At 40.0% G+C, this 15,171-nt stretch overlaps 2 protein-coding genes across 2 annotated transcripts in view; one reads left to right on the top strand and one right to left on the bottom strand.

The window, feature by feature from the left end:
• The window catches only part of dlst (dihydrolipoamide S-succinyltransferase), a 90,955-nt gene that overhangs the window by 5,348 nt on the left and 70,436 nt on the right, over nucleotides 1-15,171 (bottom strand). The gene's annotated exons all lie outside the window — the stretch shown is intronic.
• On the top strand, nucleotides 1,220-15,017 carry lrrc74a (leucine rich repeat containing 74A). Its single transcript, XM_009293336.5, has 13 exons — nucleotides 1,220-1,503; nucleotides 2,122-2,303; nucleotides 4,397-4,504; nucleotides 6,068-6,161; nucleotides 6,250-6,299; nucleotides 6,793-6,874; nucleotides 6,954-7,039; nucleotides 7,149-7,343; nucleotides 9,474-9,569; nucleotides 9,671-9,814; nucleotides 11,005-11,109; nucleotides 11,612-11,697; nucleotides 13,315-15,017. The coding sequence occupies exons 1-13, from the start codon at nucleotides 1,338-1,340 to the stop codon at nucleotides 13,874-13,876; spliced, it is 1,956 nt and encodes a 651-aa protein (XP_009291611.2). The 5' UTR covers nucleotides 1,220-1,337; the 3' UTR covers nucleotides 13,877-15,017.

Genomic DNA, 15,171 nt, shown 5'->3' with positions numbered 1-15,171 from the left:
CTAACCCTAATGAAAAAAAAAAAAAAAAAAAAAAAAAATATATATATATATATATATATATATATATATATATATATATATATATATATATATATATATATATAAAATAAAAATAAAAAATAAATAAATAAATAAATAAAAATAAATAAACAAATAAATACATAAAAATAAATTAAAAACTAAAAAGATATATAAATAAATAAAATAAATAAATAATAAAATTAAAAAAAATAATTTATTAATATAAATAAAAATAAATGAATTAATAAATAAAGCACGGGTCTGGAAAGATTTTGCCATTATTTGCCAGAAAAAAAATTCTATATTATTTATTGATCCATTTCTAAGTTTGCTGATGTTGGTGTGACCTGCTCATTCTGTGGTTTTGTAGAGGAAACAGCTCCCAGTTTGGTTTGTTTTAGTTTTTAATGCAGTTTTTTTAACAACATTTTGGGGAGATGTTTTTAAATTTACCAATGTGAACCAAATTTTAGTCCTCGAAGATGTTATATTTCATTATAAAAAAAAATCCAGCTTAATCTTTTGCATACATTATTTTTTTATATTAAATGCAAAACAAATATTTATATACACAAATGTCTCAAGTCTTTTTTGTGTATTCCAGTCTTTCTGGCTCAATTTGACTCTCTTGTTTCCTCTCATTCATTCATTCATTCATTTTCTTTTCAGCTTAGTCCCTTTATAAATCAGGGGTCACCACAGCGGAATGAACTCCCAACTTATTAAGTATATGTTTTACGCAGCAGATGCCCTTCCAGCTGCAACCCAGTACACCCATACACACTCGAACCCAGAGGAAACCAACACTAACACGGGGAGAACATGCAAACTCCACACAGAAACACCAACTGACCCAACCGGGACTCAAACCAGTGACCTTCTTGCTGTGAGTCCACAGTGCTAACCACTGAGCCACCGTGTCACCCATAGTATATCATAATATAATGTGTGTTTGTACAGTATGTGTGTGTGTGTGTGTGTGTGTGTGTGTGTGTGTGTGTGTGTGTCTGTGTGTGTGTCTGTGTGTGTGTGTGTTTGTATGTCGGTGATTTTGTGTCTGTGCTTATGTGTGTGTTTGTATGTGTGCGTTTGTGCAATTGTGTGTGTGTGTGCAGGAATAACACATGCATGTTTAATGACTTTCTCTGAGTTCCAGCACTAGAGCAGGATCACATTTACAACTGTTGCTAAGACACACACACACACACTCACACACACACTTCACACACACAACAGACCTCAATTTACACACGTAGACACTTCACACACACAGCAGATCTATATATGACGCAGCGCACTGTCACAGCCTGCAGAAGATGAAGACTATAGACAGCAGTGTTCACAGTCTGTCTCTGGATTCCCTCAGTCTGACTGAGAATGAACATCACCATGACATCCATCTGGAGGATGAAGACGACACAGAGTCTTTGGGAGATCAGATGGACCGCTTTCCAGGACCTGCTTTCAGGAAAACAACAACAGGTCAGTGCATACACTGGACACAAACCAGGATGCCCTCCAAAAAGAGTAGGGGTGTGTCCCCGCCCGGAAACCAGGCCAACGTGCCTACTGGCTTCTGTCCATCATGACGTCTGTATAATTGGCTTCATCACTTGATCTCCTCTCCACCAGTAAGATGTCCTCATTCAGGGACCACTGAATTGGGTTTACAGTGAGACTCAGAGGGAGTATAGTCTCAGGTCTCTCAGAGGGGTCTTTGGATGTGTGTTTGGGAAAGAGCATCGGCCTTAACATTGTTTGTCCCTGGACAACAGGCAATGGAGGAATTATAAGACTTCTTTAAGAAATTAAAGAAGTGGGTTCACCTGATCTGCCTGGGATCCAGCTACTTTGTGTCTCTGAGATACTCATAAAGTTATGAGCACAAGGAAAGGGGAACGAGCCTGACTAGCCAGTGCCTCAGTTCTTCCAGTTCAAACCTGAGGGGCAGTAACTCTCTGATGTCAGAATTCTGCTCTGGCAGGGGTCATTTATAGATCTATTACAGATGGGGAGCGTTTTTCCTGAGTTTGTCCTCTATATGCATTACTTTATTACATTATGTAAATCAGATGAAAGATGCTCTTGTGTTTTCTCCAGTATCAGGGGTGAAGCTGATCAGGAAGGATTTGTCGACTGAAAAACTGTACCTGCAGGCCTGTAAACTGGTGGGAGTCATTCCTGTCAGATACTTCATCAGGAACCTGGGCTGTGCCACCATTAACCTCAACCACCACGGCCTCGGTCCACTGGGAGGAAAAGCCCTGGCCATCGCTCTAGTGGTGAGACTCATGCAGCACCATCTACAGGCTATACTATACTATACTATACTATACTATACTATACTATACTATACTATACTATACTATACTATACTAAATTACACTATACTAAATTATAATAGACTAAACAATATCAGATTGAAGTAAACTATACTATATTATATTATACCAGACTATACTATAGAAAACTATACCGGACTATACTGTACTGTACTGTACTATACTACACTAAAATATACTTTACTTTACTAGACTAGACAACAATACACTAAACTAAAAGGTACTAGACTAAAGTAAACTATACTATATTATATTATACCAGCCTATACTATAGAAAACTACACCAGACTTAACTATACTAGAATACACTATACTACACCAGACCTTACTATACTATACTGTACTATCCTATTCTATCCTATCCTATACTATATTATACTATACTATACTACACGACACTATATTATACTATACTACACTATCCTAAATTATACCATACTTTACTAGACTACACTACACTAGACTAAAAGGTACTAGACTGAAGTGAACTATACTATATTTTATTATATTATACCAGACTATACTATAGAAAACTATACCATAGTATACTAGACAACACTATACAACACCATACTATACACAATAATATACTATACTATAATACACTACACTACACTACACTACACTACACAACACAACACTATACTATACTATACTATGTTACACTATACTATTTTACACTTTACTACACTATACTATACTATACTTTGCTATACTATACTATTTTACAATATACTACACTATACTTTGCTATACCATACTATACTATACTATACTATTTTACACTATACTACACTATACTTTGCTATACTATACTGTACTATACTATACTATACTAAATTACACTATACTAAATTATAATAGACTAAACAATATCAGATTGAAGTAAACTATACTATATTATATTATACCAGACTATACTATAGAAAAATAAACCAGACTATACTGTACTGTACTATACTACACTAAAATATACTTTACTTTACTAGACTAGACTACAATACACTAGACTAAAAGGTACTAGACTAAAGTAAACTATACTATATTATATTATACCAGCCTATACTATAGAAAACTACACCAGACTTAACTATACTAGAATACACTATACTACACCAGACCTTACTATACTATACTGTACTATCCTATCCTATCCTATCCTATCCTATACTATACTATACTATACTATAGTACACTACACTATATTATACTATACTACACTATCCTAAATTATACCATACTTTACTAGACTACACTACACTAGACTAAAAGGTACTAGACTGAAGTAAACTATACTATATTTTATTATATTATACCAGACTATACTATAGAAAACTATACCATAGTATACTAGACAACACTATACAACACCATACTATACACAATACTATACTATACTATACTATACTACACTACACAACACTATACTATACTATGTTACACTATACTATTTTACACTATACTGCACTATACCATACTATACTTTGCTATACTGTACTATTTTACACTATACTACAGTATACTTTGCTATACTATACTATACTATACTATACTATACTATACTATACTATACTATACAAGACTAGACTATAATATGCTATGCTATGCTATGCTATACTATACTAGACCATACTATTATATACCGGACTAAATTGTATTCTCAGCATTACTCCAGTCTTCAGAGTCTATTGATCCTTTAGAAATCATTATAACATGATGACTTGATGATCAAGAAATGAAGAAATGTGATCATCATTATTTTGTTCTCTTCATACAAAATATTCTGGAAATGTATAAAAATATTAAATTCTTTGTTGATTGAAGACACCTGTAGTAAATAAAAATGTAATTTCTTAATATTATTGTTAATAAAATCACAGTTTCAACAAAAATACAAAGAAACACAATTTAACATTTGAACATTTTAGCACATTTGACATTTTACCACAGATGCATGTAAAAAGCAGCTGCTTTAATGGTAATAAAGCTGTACTGTATGATCATCACTCATCAGTGTGTGTGTCGGTGCGCAGACAGACATGCACACCACCACTCTGGAGCTGGCTGACAACTGTCTGCGGGCTGAAGGAGCAACACACCTGATGGAGATGCTGAGGGCCAACTTTACCATCCACAACCTGGTGAGCTTCATTTCTATTGCTAATATTAGGGTTACCACTGTCGCCTCACAGCAAGAAGGTCGCTGGTTCCAGGAGGCATTTCTGTGCGCTGTTCTCGCCATGATTATGTTGGTGTTCGTAACAAACTGTATTAAATGGTGTACTATACTCTAGCTTTTACTACAATATACTGTGGTGTATTGTGTTATGATATAGCCTATACATTTGTGCTGGGTCATTTGTTTATATTATAGTAGTTGTCGTGTTTCTATAGCAACTGTAGAACCACCACAACATATCACTTACTATAGTTGTTGTGTTACCATAGCAACTGTAGAATCATCACAATAGATGAGTTAATATAGTTGCTGTGTTACTATAGCAACTGTAGAATTACCACAATGGCACAATTACTGTAGTTACCATAGTAACTATAGAATCACTTCAACAGATTATTCTAAGAAATTGACTATAGTATGGAGGAAATAACTTTAGTATTACGCTGGCATCCTCCACAATCAAATATATGCAGTATAGGTGAACTGGAGAAACTAAACTTCAGTAAACTATATATAATAAGTTTAAAAGAAGAATAAAAAAATAGTTAAATTCAGAAAGAAAATGCGTAAAGTATAGAGGAGATTTAAGCCACTAATTTTTGTGTATAAATAACGAAAATTGCATTTGATATAAGTACATTATCAACGTATTCACAAAATAAAATCTTGAGATTTGCAGAAGTATTGGCCAGATTAAGTTTAAAAGCATAAGAATTTTATTCAACCCGAAATGTATGTTACTCCTCTATAAAGGATTCTTTCATAAAGCCACAAAACAGCAAGTCACATAAACATCAGCAAAAAAGTGGATTAATTACCAGTATAGAGATGCAAAATTTAATAAGGAATCTACTTTGTCTGTCCACTAGAGGGAGGCAGAGCGTAGACCTGTGACGTCCTTCTGAAAAGAAGGGTAGTAGTCTACCGAAAGTAAATACTGTGGTGATTTTGAACCATACTAAAGTGTATTTTACTGTATATATTATAATATTTACAACTCTGTTAATGAATACTGCAGCATAGTGTAGTATTAACTAGGAAACTGTTAAACTTGAATAAATATAGTAGTATACTTCAGCTTTTACTACAGTAAACAGTGGTGCAGTGTAATTTAATAAACTGTAATGTACTGTAATTGTAGAAACATACAATAACAGGTCATTTGTTTACATTACTGTAGTTGTTGTGTTACCATAGAAACTGTAGAATCACCACAACGGATCAATTACTGTAGTTGTTGTTACCATAGCAACTGTAGAATCACCACAACAGATCTAGTTGTTGTGTTACCATAGCAACTGTAGAATCAACACAATATATCAGTTACTATAGTTGTTGTGTTCCTATAGCAACTGTAGAATCACCACAACAGATCAATTACTATAGTTGTTTTGTTACCGTAGCAACTGTAGAATCACCACAACAGATCAGTTACTATAGTTGTTGTGTTACCATAGCAACTGTAGAATCACCACAACATTATTTCATGTGCTGTGTGTGTGTGTGTTTGTGCGTGTGTTTTCAGGATCTCTCCGACAATCAGCTTCAGTCTGCCGGAGCGGAGAGCGTGGCTAAAATGCTGCTGGAAAACATCTCCATTAAATCCCTCAAACTGTCAGGTACTTCACGCATATGACCATCATCCCACATGATGAGGAGCTAAAGCTGATTCAGACTGACACACAAACACAACGCTTGTGTTCACAGGGAATAAGTTCACTGAAGATGATGCCAAATGGTTTGCAGATGCTCTCTCGGTAAGTCAAAGGGTTAGTTCAGCCAAAAATGAAACTCAACCACATGTCATCCAGCAGACTGCAGTCGCACATGCACTGAAAACTGTTTGGCCACACTGTGGATTAAAGCTATGATACTTTAAATAATGTTAGGTTTCTTGGAACGATCGTAAACTTCACAAGACCTCAGCGTGTCATCAGGAGTCGTGAATATTGATTGGGACTCGTTTCTGTGTGTTTGTTTTTAATCTAATAAGCCTGTCACCATTCACTGCCATTATATGCAGCAACAAACACCACAGATTCAGCTCAAAATCGGCTTGAATGTTCTGCTGAAGGAAAAAGAGTCAACTCTTGGGTGACCTGTGGTGAGTAAATCAACAGGAGATTTTCATTGTTGAGTGAACTAACCCTTTAAAGTCTGCTCCATGTTCCCTTGTGTCCACAAGTGCCGAGAATAAATAAACATCTCTCTGATTTTCAAGAGATGAAGGATCTGATTTTGTTTCTTCAGAGCAACTACAGGGTGAAGGAGCTGGATTTAAGCCACAACGAGTTCAGCGGCAGAGGTGGAGAACATCTGGGCCAGATGATCGGTGAATAAAATAAACTGTGAGAATCAAACTTAGCAACACACAGACCAAAATCACAGTAATGAAATGTTTGTTCATGCAGCAAATAACGATGGTTTAGAAGTTCTTGATCTGAGCTGGAATCACCTGCGCATGAAAGGAGCCGTCGCTTTCTGTGCGGGACTGAAGGTGAAGACACCATAAATAATAATAATACAGTATATTTTATCAAATACTTGTAGCATTATTATAGTTTGTACAATTTACTAGCATTGATAGTTTTTTGCTGTGTTTGCAGGTGAACACGACTCTGAAACACCTGGATCTGTCGTGGAATGGCTTTGGAAATGAAGGTGCTTTGGCTCTGGGTGAAGCGCTGAAGTTCAACAACACACTGCAGCACCTGGACCTCAATAACAACCGCATCACTGATGAAGGAGCCGGCATGCTGAGCAAAGGTCTGGAGGCCAACGACACACTGCGAGTGCTGCAGGTCAGCCTCTGACCACTGACTAACACACTGAGAAAACATGGGGCCTGTTCCATAAATGTGGCTAATCAAACTCTGGATTACAAGATTTGTGTTGAGTTTACAAAACCAGAACAAGGAACGAGTGTCCTTGTTGTCACTTTGCTCAAAGTTTATTGTTTGAATCTTGGTTGGTTATCTCTAAACCAGAACATAACCTGATCATAACCAAAACATAACCAGTACATGGATGAGTGTCTTTATTGTCAGTTTGCTCAAAGTTGATTGATGGAATCTCTGTTAGTCATCTCTAAACCTGAACATAACCAAAACATAACCCGAACTTAACCAGAACATGGATGAGTGTCTTTATTGTCACTTTGCTCACAGTTGATTGATAGAATCTCGGTTAGTTACCTCTAAACCAGAACATAACTAGAACATAACCTAAATATAACCAGAACATGGACGAGTGTCTTTATTGTAACTTTGCTCACAGTTGATTGATAGAATCTTGGTTAGTTATCTCTAAACCAGAATATAACCTGAACATAACCTAAACATAACCTGAACATAACCAGAACATGGATGAGTGTCTTTATTGTCACTTTGCTCACATTTGATTGATAGAATCTTGGTTAGTTATCTCTAAACCTGAACATAACCAGAACATAACCTGAACATAAACAGAACATGGATGAATGTCTTTATTGTCACTTTTCTCAAAGTTGATTGATGGAATTTTCGGTTAAATATCTCTAAACCAGAACATAACTCAAACATAACCAGAACATAACCTGAATATAACCTGAACATAGACAAGTTTCTTTATTTTCACTTTGCTCAAAGTTGGTTGATGGAATCTCAGTTAGATAAACACAACTAAGACAACCTGAACATAACCAGAACATGGACCAATGTCTTTATTAACTGTTCTCAAAGTTGATTGGTGGAATTTCAGTTATTGATCTCTAAACCAGAAAATAAGCTGAACATAACCTGAATATAACCTGAACATAAACAGAACATAACCTGAACATAGCCAGAACATGGGGGTACGTTTGCTCACAGTTGATTGGTGGAATCTTTTTTATTGATCTTTCAACTAGAACATAACCAGAAAATAACCTAATTATAACCCGAACATAACTTGAACATAACCAGAACATAGCCTGAACAAAACCATAACATAGGGGAACATTTGCTCACAGTGGATTGATAAAATCTCAGTTAGTAATCTCTAAACCAGAACATAACCTGAATATAACCTAAACATACCCAGAACATAGCCTGAGCAAAACCAGAACATGGGGGAACATTTGCTTATGGATGATTGATGAAATCCCAGCTTGTGATCTTTAAACCAGAACATAAACTGAAAATAACTTGAACATAACCAGAACATAGCCTGAACAAAACTAAAACATAGGGGAACATTTGCTCACAGTTGATGGATGAAATCTCAGTTAGTGATTACTAAACCAGAACACAACCTGAACATCACTAGAACATAGCCAGAACATAACCTGAACATAACATGCCTCAGAGCGGGTTAGCTGCGCACCATAAGATAGTGACAAAGAAGGATTAAACCCAAGTTGGCATCATGGTACAAAAAGAGACAGGATTATTGCTAACTAAACTCAAGTTTAACTGGATAACCAGCTAATTCGGCTTCATGGACCAGCCCCCCGCTCTCATTACCATTTCATGATTACCATCAGTTACAGAGCATAAGCCGAACAAATGTTTTGGTTTAGAGATCCCTAACTGAGATTACCTCAATCAACCATGAAACTATCAAAATCACAATAAAGACTCTCGTCCATGTTCTGGTTATGTTCAGGTTATGTTCATGCTATGTTCAAGTCATCTTGAGGTTATGTTCTGGTATAGAGATCCCTAATTAAGATTACACCAATCAACTGTAAGCAAAATGACAATAAAGACATTTCCCCATGTTCTGGGTAAGTTCAGGATATGTTCAGGGTTTAGATATCACTAATTGATATTCTACTATAGAGATCACTGGTCATCTTTAAACCTTCTGTACCATCGGTGTTCATTTTAGACACCAGCGACTCTACAAGATACATTGAGCAACTCCAACTTGAGTTGAATATGTGCGATACACTGATACTTGTTCTCCTCCAGCTGGCGTATAACTCACTGACGGTGGAAGGAGCTCTCACTTTAATCAACACGATCAAAAACACACCAAAATCCGCCATCGAGGACATCAACATTTGTGTGAGTGATGTGATAAACACTCTGCTTTCGCTTGATGAGGCTTGAATAAGCAGTGTACTGTGAGCTGAAATCTGCCAGTGTGTGTTTGTGTTCTGCTGCAGAACGTGCTGGTGAACGAGAACTTCGTGCAGCTCCTGGATCTGACCTGTCAGGAGCGTCCCAGTCTGGAGGTGCAGTATGGAGGCGTCGGAGGTTTCATCGCTAAGAAGCCTCGAAAACGCATCGACCCCATGAAGATCATCCAGGTGCACAGACTGCACTCACAGCTACTAACACTAGCTGTGTTTCCATCCAAATATGCGAACTAGATTTATCGCTAGAACTATAACTAGCAAATTAAGCTGTGTTTTCATCCAGGTGAGGGGTTTGGGGCGCTAGACGTAGATATAACTGAGGGCGCGGGTGGTGAGGGTATTGTCGCGGACGCTGCCCTCCCTATTCTGCCGTCCTAGATGCGGATATAACTGAGGGCGCGAGAGGTGACAATAGTATCGGGGACGCCGCTCTCTCTATTCTGCTGCCCTAGACCCGGATATAGCTGCGTCTAGGGCAGCAGAATAGAGAGAATAGAGAGGTGACAGTAGTATCGGGGATGCCGCTCTCTCTATTCTGCCGTCCAAGACGCGGAGATAACTGAGGGCGCGAGAGGTGACAGTAGTATCGGGGACGCCGCTCTCTCTATTCTGCCGTCCAAGACGCGGAGATAACTGAGGGCGCGAGAGGTGACAGTAGTATCGGGGACGCCGCTCTCTCTATTCTGCTGCCCTATACGCGGAGATAACTGAGGGCGCGAGAGGTGACAGTAGTATCTGGGACGCCGCTCTCTCTATTCTGCTGCCCTAGACGCGGATATAACTGAGGGCGCGAGAGGTGACAGTAGTATCGGGGATGCCTCTCTCTATTCTGCTATACTAGACGCGGATATAACTGAGGGCGCGAGAGGTGACAGTAGTATCGGGGACGCCGCTCTCTCTATTCTGCTGCCCTAGGCGGCCACCTAGGTCGCCTCTATGGACGCGCTGGCCCTGAGCGCACAGCGTTTATTTGTCCCAAAAAAAATGTCAGAACTACTAATTCATCTGTTCATGGTGTTAATAGCACTTATGGACACTGTTAACATAGGGCTTTCGTTTGGTACAGTACAGTACTTGCATTTGTGGATGTATCGACGCATTGTGGAGCTTCACAAAGACTTCTTGACCAGAGTTCATTCGGTAAAAGTGTTTTCGTTGTTCGTGTTTTCTTATCAAATGTAAAGTTTATCGTACTCAGTTGTGTGCATTCATTTTAATGCACATTTTCTAAATGGATGCACATCGTTTCATTTCCACTAAGCATTTTTTATGCGATTAATACAAAATGCAGATAAAAATAGGTGGATGGAACATGGCTGTCATTAAACAAACGTGCTGAAATGATGTCGGTCTTCTTGTAGGATTACCTCGATCAGAGAAAGCTCCGTCTGTGGGACTTCTTCAGGAACATCGACAAGGACGGGACGATGCGTGTTCCTGTGGTCGACTTCAGAAAAGCAGTTCAGGTATTAACCTGCATCCCAAAGAGGCTGCTTGCACCTGCTCACTGTGTCTGTTGTGTATTTTTTTCTGACTTTTTGACTATCTACAACTCCCGAGTTTAAACTTTTATAATGTTTTTTAATGTGAACACGGACTTGACGGACATGATGTTATGTTTAAACACAGGAGTTAAGGAGTTGTTATAAATGAGTAAATAATAATATTAATAATGTTCCCCTAAAGTAAAGTCATGACATAGAGATGCATTAACAGGTTCATGTTGGTCATGTTGCACTTTAATTAATCTTCTTTCTCATTGAGCGAGTTGCATTTAGCTCCAAATGGTGTTACTTGATACAATTATTAACAAACATGTACTAGCAAGGCAGACATAATTGACACTGGAGCTCAAGTTAGTTCTTTATTAGCGCACGCATTAGTTCATAATAAAATAGCATTTAGTTTAATACATCATTACTTATGCATCGTTATTGTTTTCTGCATTTCTCTCTCTGTGGTGTCCAGCAATCCAGCATCCCGCTGGAGAGATTCCAGATCGAGGAGCTGATTCAGCGCCTGGACAGAGACCGGACGGGTGTGGTGGACTACAGGTGCGCTTACTCTCACGCCTCTATAATGAACACTGAGCTTTTCATCAGGACAGTCAACAATACAATCACACATGATCACCTGCAATGTTCTCAGAGCATCACAAGCTTCAACTCATAACTACAATGCTGTACGAAAGAGAAATACTCCTTAGCTTACTTCTGCTGACAAGTCTTGAAATTTCATTTGCTCGTTCACGTAACATGGACAATCCCATGATTATTTAATGTTTTGAGTCATTGCCACAGCCATATCACCCTGCAGCCCAAGAACAGTTACTCAGTGAAGCTGAGCAGGGCTGAGCCGGGTCAGTACCTGCATGGGAGACCTAGCAAAACTAGGTTGCAGCTGTAAGTGGTGTTAGTGAGGCCAGAAGGGGGCGCACAACCTGCGGAGTCCTAATGCCCCAGTAAAGTGAAGGGGACAATATACTGTCAGTGAGTAGTCAGTTCGGATGACCTGAGGTCCTGACTCTTGCATGGCGCATCTCGTAAAAAGCAGGGGTGTAACCAAATTCCCTCCAAATTCCCTATCATAGCCTCGCAATCCTCTCCATCCACCGAATTGGCTCTATCACTGTCTCTGCACTCCACCAATAGCTGGTGTGTGGTGAGCGCACTGGCGCTGTTGTCCTATGGCTGTCGTCGCATTGTCCAAGTGGATGCTGCACTCTGGTGGTGGTGTGAAAATCCCCCCTCCAACCCCCCTAGATTGTGAAGCACTTAGGGTGCATGGCCATACACGATAAATGTGCTTTATTAATGCACACATTACATCAGGTGTTAAGTTGTTCATTCATCATGTTCAGCATGTACCAACCCGGGCTCATTGTGGAAACGTAGTCCAGCGGACGTTTCTGGAGACCGCGAAAAACTTCCCGGGAGGTACGTATTCGAACAGTTTTTGTATTCGCGAATCCGCGAGAGGCCGCTGTGCGCGCTTTTTTGCGTCTCGGATGCGTGAAAAGCCACCGGAGGCTGCTGTAGATCGGCCGTCCGTCCGACTGACTGGCTGAACGACTGAACGATCGACCGGGCGGCCAATCAGCCGACCCAGCTATCCTCCTCTTCCTTCTCTAAACCCAAGCGACAATTTGCAAAAGCCGTCCAGAAAAAAAAGCAAAAGCTCTCATCCGATTTTCCCCAGACTCGATCCCGGTCGTCGTCGTGGCCGGCTCCTCCTCCCTCCGGGCCTCCACTCCGCCGATGTAACCCTGCGAGCTAAGCGGACAAACTGGTTGAGGCGGGAAAGCTCTTCACACGAGGGCTACGTTACTAGAATGAGCTTGGGTTGGCATGTACAGAGAGGATTCAAACCCAAGGACTCAAGAAATTAATAGATCAAATCTTTTTCTGGCTCTAATAGTTCATGATTGGCTTATGTCCTTCACATGATGAACGAACAACTCAAACCTGAGAGAAGACTGGAAAAAGGAGCTAATCTTCTCCCCTACCTGCACAATGTGCGCATGTACGAATCAATCGTTGCTCGACTCATTGTTCACGAGTCAAATTAAAGATGTGTTCAAAATGATTGAATCGTTGAAGAACGGCCCATCGCTATCCCTCTGACAAAGCGGTTTGCTAGCATTGCTAATTTATTGCTGTGTTTGCCCACAGAGGCCTGGCAGACACTAGGAAGCAGATGATGCGGGACCACCGGCGGCAGCTGCGTAAGGTGGAATCTCGGCAGAAGAAGGAGAAGCAGAAGAGCGAGCGGATCCTGAAGACCTTCGAGAGCGCGGTGGAGGCGGTGACGCCGCGCAGCTCCATGATCATCATCTCACCCAAAGAGGACTCCAGCGGCCCGCAGCCCTTCTCCGCCACGCCGCTCAGCTCTTGGCACCACATAATCATGTCCACCAGCAGCCGCTACTCCGACCACAACATGAGCAGTGAACACGTGCACCTCCCCATGATCGGGAATCCGCCGAGCTCGCCGGGAATGAGGTCATATTCGCAGCCAAACCTGTTTGCTAGTATGCCCAAAACGGTCTCTAGCAAGCCAGCCTCCGCGCAGGGCATCCACTCCACCTCCAACCCCAGCGTGGCCAGCAGTAAACTCAGCCCCATCGCCAACCTGACCCGCTCCAGGCCTGCTCTGCACACCGAGCCCAGCGGGAGAGCCAGAGCTAAAGGCAAGAAGAAGAAGAAGACCAAGAAAACTAAGGAGAAGATTTAACAATCTGTGATTCCCAGAAGGATTTTGAGCCGTTCTTCTTGAAGAGTAGTAGCCAGGTCAGCCTAAAAAACACTCAAAAGTTCTCAATAATGTTTAGATCTTGTGACTTTGCAGGCCATGGGAGATGTTCAACTTCACTTTCATGTTCAATAGACCACTCTGTCTCCAGTCTTGCTGTGTGTGTTGGTGCATTATCATCCTGATACACAGCGCCGACTTCAGCATACAATGTTTGACCCATTGGGTCACATGGTCCTTCAGAATGGTTGGGTGGTCCTTGGCAGTGACGTGCCCATCTAGCACAAGTATTGGGCCTCCGGAAAGCCAAGATATTCAACCCAGACCATCACTGATCCCCCCATGCTTCACTCTGGGCATCAGCAGTAAGGGTGAGGCACTTCTTTGGGGCTTCTCCACACAGTAACTCTCCTGTATGTGGGAAAGACAGTGAAGGAGGACTCATCAAAGAACAATACATGTTTCACATTGTCCACAGCCCAAGATTCTCCCTGCTGGCACCATTGAAACTGGCATTTGGCATTGGCAGGAGTGAGCAAAGCTTTGGTTACAGCAGACGGCCATGTGTATTGACCCTGTGGAGCTCCAGATCAACAGTTCTGCTGGGAGCAGAAGAGTCGAGCTGCACATTTAACTCTGCAGTGATTTGGGCAGCTGTGCCTTTTTGTGTTTTGGATATATCGGTGTAATCAGCCGGACATCCCTTTCAGATAGCTTCCTCTTGTATCTACAGTTCCTCCTGTTCGATATGGTTCTACTTCTTGTGGTTTGCTGACATTACTCTGGATACCGTGGCTGGATAGACTTGCTGTCCTGGTCACAGATGCACCAGCAAGACGCAAACCAACAATCTGTCCTATTTTGAACTTTGATATGTCCTCATAATGTTGTGTGTCTTGCAATCTGTCATGCAAAACTATGCTATTACTCTGCTCATTAAGCTCAAAGCTTGTTTCAGTTTCATTGTCCAACCCCTGCATATTATTATTATTATTATTATTATTATTATTATTATATAAGAATAAATCTAAGATCAATATAAATGGGAATGTGGCTGTAGTTTTCTTCTATATCACTGGTTAAAAATATGTTGTAGAAAGTGAAAAACAAGTTACTTAATCATTAATTAGGTGACAGTGGTTGACTGCTATTATGTTTCTTTACACCGTTACTTTTTGGGGATCATTTGCGAAAGAGAGACAATTTAGTGAATACAGGTGGATGACTATTGATAAAGTGGGAATAGTAAAAATCCTACAATTTTGCTTCATTAAAAA

The sequence above is a fragment of the Danio rerio genome, chromosome 17 (assembly GCF_049306965.1).
Source record: "Danio rerio strain Tuebingen ecotype United States chromosome 17, GRCz12tu, whole genome shotgun sequence".
Classification (NCBI taxonomy): domain Eukaryota; kingdom Metazoa; phylum Chordata; class Actinopteri; order Cypriniformes; family Danionidae; genus Danio; species Danio rerio.
This window is presented reverse-complemented; position numbering and strand designations above follow the sequence as displayed.

Coding starts and splice junctions, on each gene's coding strand:
- lrrc74a (XM_009293336.5), top strand. CDS start 1,338: ATGAAGACTATAGACAGCAGTGTTCACAGTCTGTCTCTGGATTCCCTC. Junction 1,504..2,121: donor TTTCAGGAAAACAACAACAG/GTCAGTGCATAC, acceptor TGTTTTCTCCAG/TATCAGGGGTGAAGCTGATC. Junction 6,300..6,792: donor GGTTTGCAGATGCTCTCTCG/GTAAGTCAAAGG, acceptor TTGTTTCTTCAG/AGCAACTACAGGGTGAAGGA.